The sequence below is a fragment of the Papio anubis genome, chromosome 4, assembly GCF_008728515.1.
Source record: "Papio anubis isolate 15944 chromosome 4, Panubis1.0, whole genome shotgun sequence".
In the NCBI taxonomy this organism is placed as follows: domain Eukaryota; kingdom Metazoa; phylum Chordata; class Mammalia; order Primates; family Cercopithecidae; genus Papio; species Papio anubis.
This window is the reverse complement of record NC_044979.1, coordinates 146,539,852-146,545,535: the sequence shown is the minus strand read 5'-3', so window position 1 is coordinate 146,545,535 and position 5,684 is coordinate 146,539,852. Positions and strand designations below refer to the sequence as shown.

At 62.8% G+C, this 5,684-nt stretch overlaps 1 protein-coding gene across 1 annotated transcript; it reads right to left on the bottom strand.

Moving 5' to 3' along the window:
* Positions 1-1,479: 1,479 nt before the first annotated feature.
* On the bottom strand, positions 1,480-3,259 carry GRIFIN (galectin-related inter-fiber protein). Its single transcript, XM_021936501.2, is given in 6 exon segments — positions 1,480-1,515; positions 1,518-1,682; positions 1,999-2,172; positions 2,262-2,345; positions 2,723-2,788; positions 3,224-3,259. Coding segments are annotated over 6 exon segments (561 nt in total).
* Positions 3,260-5,684: the final 2,425 nt, after the last annotated feature.

Genomic DNA, 5,684 nt, shown 5'->3' with positions numbered 1-5,684 from the left:
TGGCCTAATACTTTCCTTTAAATAACTCACTTAAGGTTAAATACCTGTTGAGTTTCATCCTAAGCTGTGACGTCACTAGTTTCACGTGGATAAATAATCGATAGATTGGTAGGTGGTTAGATAGATGAATAGATAGATAGATAGATGGATGATTGATGAAGATGAAGATCATGACGGATATAGATGATATATACATGATAGACGATAGATATCAATGATATATAGGTAGAGATAGAGGTGAAGAGATGCCCGGTGTTGGTAATTGTAGTGGAATTAACATACAATTATGAAAACTCACAGGAAATCTCATGTGTGAGCCCCTGAAGTCACCCTCCCACCCTGGTGCTCTTGGGCTCGGTCTTCGGAAGGCTGAGCCCTTTGCAGACCTTGTGGCAGGAGCCACAACTGCCACTGTGTAGATGTGGAACCTGAGGCTGGTTGGGGGGATTTGTGGATGGTCACGCAGCCAGGAGGGGCAGGCCTGGGGGACTCTCCCCACAGTGCTCATGTTCCCGTATGAGGCCTCTGGGGGCTTCCTGCCCCCACCACACACCAGCCTGGCTCTCACCACCACACACACAGGAGGCTGCTGGGACAGGCACACGTCTCCCTCCAGGTGGGCTAGGAGAAACAGGAAAGGCCCCTGCAGGAAGTAGGGGGAGAAGGAAGCCTTGGGGCCTCCGAGGAGATGGCTTGGACCAGGCAGGACATGAGTCCCCCAGGGCTGACTCTCCCCACCAGGGCTGAGCCATGGCAAGAGCCTGAGCCTGGTGGTTCTGGGTGGAGACCAGCCCAGGCCACGCCTGCCCCTGCCTTTCTGTCCCCTGGGCTCTGCTGGGAGCTTCTGGCCCATGGCAGGCGCCCTCCCCACATCGGATGCCATCCGACACCCCTCCTCGGTCCATCCCAGCCCTACGTGAGAACTTCAGGGTCCTGGGGACAAAGTGAGGGGGTTGGGTCATCCCTGGGGTGTTGGTCTCAGGGTCCCCTAGCCCCCAGCTTCCAGGGTCATAGCGGCCGGCCCCACCTCAGCCTCCCCCCGCCACCCCCCAGCAGCCGAGCACCTGCAGCCTTCTCAGAATTTATTGAAAGTGGAGTTGGTGGGAGCACGCAGGACCACAGACCCCCTTGCCCAGCTGCCCCACAGTGGGGATCCAGGTGCCCTGGACATGGGACAAGCCAAGTCTGGCTCCTGGGGCTACAGGTGCCTCTCAGTAGCCCTGGTCCCTGCAAATATCCAAGGCAGGCCCTTAGCTCCCGTTCTGCCTACGCACAGACCAGGGCGGGAGGTGGACCGTGGGCCCACTCTGGTGGCCAGATGTGCAGGGCTGGCAGGGAGAGGAGCAGGGTGGGACACCAGGTAGACAGCCCCTCCCCAGGCGGAGGAGGGTCCCCGGATCAGGGTGAGAAGCAAAGTCCCTGCTGGGGTGGGCAGTGTGTGGCGGAAGTGGGCAGGGGCCTGGGTTGGAGGCAGGGACCTTACCCCCAGCTCAGTCCCCTCTTGGCCAGCTCCTTCCCCTGGACCAGAGGTGGTCACTCAGCACGCACACCCTGGTGATGGTGCCCAGAGGCCTCTGGCGGTGTGGGGACTGCAGCACCTTGTGCTCCCAGGCGTAGACGTGGAAATGCTCCGCGTCCGAGCTGACCTCTATCTGGGCAGGCCGGGGCCAGTGACCTCAGTGCTGACCCCCAGGGCCTGGGGTCTGGTCCCGCTTGTAACAGGAATATGCCTGCCGGCTGTCTCCAGGAAGCACAGCCTGGCAGGCCCCGGGGTTCCTTGGTTTGGAGCCCCCAGTCTGAAGTCCCCTCCTTTCTCCCAAGATGGGGTGACTGGTAGCCAGGGTGGTGGGCACCCACCGCACACGTAGGGAAACTGAGGCCAGGGAGGCCCACCCAGACCCTGCCCTGGCCCCCTGACCTGTAAGCGTCCACTGTGAATCCCCTGCCCACTGGCTCCCTGTTCCCCCACGGGCCTCCCCTGCCTGGCCCAGGCCCCACCCAGGCCCCTGTCACCTCAAAGGGCTCCCCCGGGGCCAGCGGGAAGATGCTAGACAGCTCCGCCAGGCCCCAGCGGCTGCCCTGGAAGGCACTGCCCACCATGGTGGTGCTGGAGAACCGGGGCTTGACGTGGAAGGCAATGTCCCCTGTCTCTGACAGGTAGTGAATCTCGAACTTGGGGTGGACATGGTGCGGGTCAAGAGCTGCAAACGGCCGGGTCCGGCCACCCAGTCCAAGGCCCAGGGAGCGGAGGGCAGTGCCACTGACCTGTCCTCTCCAGAGTCACCATGTCCCTGGACGAGCAGGTTCCAGCCGGGGGCCAGGCCCCCTGCACAGAAGGCTTCAAACTGAGTGGAAGAGACAGGGGGACCAGCCTCACAGGGCTGCAGCCTCCTCCCTCCCACCCCCCTCCCCCCCCCATGTATCCCATCTGTCCAGGAAGGTCCCTGCCCACCCAGCCTGCCCTCAGCCCGGTGCCAGACATAGGCTAAGACTCTGTTCCTCTGGTGTCTTCATGACAGGGTGACCGGGACTGGGGTAGGAGGGACATGCCTGCCCAGCAGGCCAGCTCTGGGGAGACCTTCACCCCGACGCCCTCTCAGCCCCAAGGTCTGATGAGAGGCCAGAACCCACACCCCCAGCTCTGTGCAGAGAGAGCACGGGTGGCTCAGGGAGCCCCCAGCCCTGCCCTTCTCTCCTTCTCCAGGTCCAGGGTCTCACGCACCTGCACTGCCATCTGCTTCCAGCCACTGCGGGAGGGCACGGGGAGCCTGGGGATATAGATGGGTGGCTGGGAGCAGAGAGCGCGGCGGGGGGGGGGCTGGGGGTGGGGAGCACCGGGGCCCTACCCGCCGGGTGACTTGACAAGGTCTGTAGCCCCTTCCCAGCCCGTATCTCCCTCCACCTCGGGCCTCTCCCTTCCAACTAGTTCTCTGTGCAGGCACAAGAGAGATGGGGTCACCTGCCCCTGCTTCCCCTGACTGTCATCCACTTCACTCCTTCAGGATCCAGGAAAGCAGCCACTCCTTTCTCACAGGGATGGCAAGGTCTGGGCAGGGACCCCAGCCTGGCTCTTCCTCCGAAATTACGGATCTCTCCAGGGACTCGGATCCTCCCATCTGGCCAAGGGCAGGCCTGGGACGGGAGGCTTGCCTGCCGACCCCTGCCCTGGCTTCTGGGGTCCCGTCTGACCACCTGGTGCTACAGGGCCTGTCCCCCAGCCCACCCCGGTCCCCGCCGGCTCTGCCACCCTGTGGGGCATACAGCGAGGATTAGGCGGGCGCTGGTCAGCACATTCCAGGCTCTGACAGGAGAGGGGAGGGCTTTTCCCGCACCCGGGATGCCTCCCCACCTCAGGCTGAGCATGGGAGGGACCAGCTGGGCCCTCAGGGAGGAAGGGAGGTGAGCAGAGAGAGTCTCAGGCTGTCGGGTAGCTTTGGGGCTTCTGAGGAGGGGAGCCAGCCTGGAGTGGACCTGGAGGGGACATGGAGCCCTAGGGCTGCTGCAAGCAGGAGTGTGCAGCCGCGTGCAATGTGTGTGTGTAGTGTGTTGCAGTGTGTGTGCAGCAAGTGTACGGTGCCTGCACAGCCGTGTGCAGCTGTGTGCAGCGGTGTGCAGTGCGTGTGCAGCCATGTGCAGTGTGTGTGCAGTGCGTGTGCTGTGATCTCATGGTTGTATATCCTGGCTGCAGGCCGGATGATTGTATGAGCCCGTGAGTGTGCGAGGCGTGGGGTGTGAGTTCCAGAGCAAGCCTCTGGGTGACAGGGAGGTTTGCTGTTTTCCTGTCTGTGTGTCTAGAGAGGCCTGGCTCCCAGGGATGCCCCCGCCAGGATTCTCCGTTCTCACATCTCCTCCCAGGGCTGACCTGGGTCCTGCCTGACCTCTCCACGGGTGCTGCCGCTGGGGCCTGTGCCCGGCCGTCCTGGCAGAAGGCTGGGAGTGCTGAGGCCGGGAGGGGCCTCAAGATGTCTGTGACTGTCCACCAGCCCCCTGGGTAGTGCAGAGCAGTGCGGAGCCCGCGGCTGTGAAGCCCATCTCTCCTGCCCGGCTCATAGCAGGACTGGCTGTGGCCCTGCAGGGGGCAGCCCTGGGCAGTGGAGGATGAGCCTGCCTGCCCGCCCTGGCCACATCCGCGTCCCCATCCTGCCTGGCCGTCCTGGGGCTCAGCAGGCTGCAGGTCCCTCCTACCTGCCTCCCCCAGAGGACCACAGAGAGGGAAGCCCTCACCACAGCAGGAAGGGGAGCCAGTGCTGCCTCCCCGCTCCCTGTCCTACCCCCAGCCCCAGGGACAGCCCTGGTTTCAGCTCTGGATCGAGGACACAGAGAAGGACTCTGGGTACAGGGCCCAGGGCCAGGGCTGTGCAAAGCATGGAGGCAGGGGGCTGAAACAGGCTTCCCACCAGCTGACAGCCTGGCGCTCCTGGCCTCTGAGCCTCAGTCTCCCCCATCATTCGCTGGGCTCAGCAGTCCAGCAATGCCATCTGCTGTCCATGCCTGGGTCCTGGCAGGGTAGGGTGGCCCGGGCAGCCACAGCCCTGGACACAGGAGCCCAGCTGTCTGTGCGAGCCCAGTCTGGGCACCCACAGTTCTCAGAATGCTGCGTGCCTCCTACTCCCCAGGGAGAAGCAGGCTGGCCCTCGTCCCCATGGTGACACGTGTACTTGGCCTGTGTGTAGACTTGTGACCTCACCCCGTTTACTGTGGCTTCAGGGCCTCTCCCTCCTGGGGTGGGAGACAGGAGCTGCTAAAGATCTCGGCAACCCGGACAACCAAGGGCCCAGAAGTCAGAACCGGGTGGAGGACAGAGATTGACCCCAAGCTCTGCAGGCACAGCCCGTCCTCAACCCTGATTCCAGGGAGTGCGGGTCCAACCCCGGCCCACTCCCTGCTGGCTGGCCTCAGGGGTCGGGGTGGCACAGCAGGCAGTGCCTGTGCTGGGTTGCTGGCTGGGCACCAGCCACTGGGTGCTGTGGCTTGGGGCCCGGGAGCAAACAGACCTGTCCTCCTCCTGTCCCACACACCCACCCGGATGCGCGGTTTGCCCCGGGCTATTGACCTTTACAGGCTCCCGTCTCCACCTGGCTAATCGAGGAACTTCACCAGGAGGGGGCCCGGACTCTGAAGCCCGTTCTCAGTCCTGAGCCTCCATCACCAGGCGGTGCCCAGCATGGAGCTGGCACTCAGGGATGTGGGGGAGAAATCCTGTCCATCCCATAACAACCACCACTGTCTACTGAGAGCTCACGCTGTACCAGGCGCCAGGCTGAGTTGTCCACACGTGTTACGGGTGGTTCTGTTACTCCCCTTGAGAGAGGCTACGAGGGCACAGAGAAGTTAAGGGGCTTGCCCAATGTCACAACAGCAAGGGAGTCACAAAGCCAGGATGTGAACCCAGCAGCCTGTCCCAGAGACTGTGCACCTAAACACCAGGCTAGACTGTTCCCTGGAAACACAGCTCCTCACCAGGCTGGGATATGGGGCTATCAGGGTTGGCTTCCTGGAGGAGGAGGCACCTGAAATGGGTCTTGAAGAATGAGTAGGAGTTAGAAGGTGGCGAGGAAGGGTGCCCAGGGAGCAGGAACAGCAGGAGCAAGAGCAGGATAGCGGGCCCAGGTGTTGGAGGCTATACTGTGCTGGAGGGGGACCAGCCGCGCCAGGTACCAGGCAAGGTCTGACATGCCTCAGTG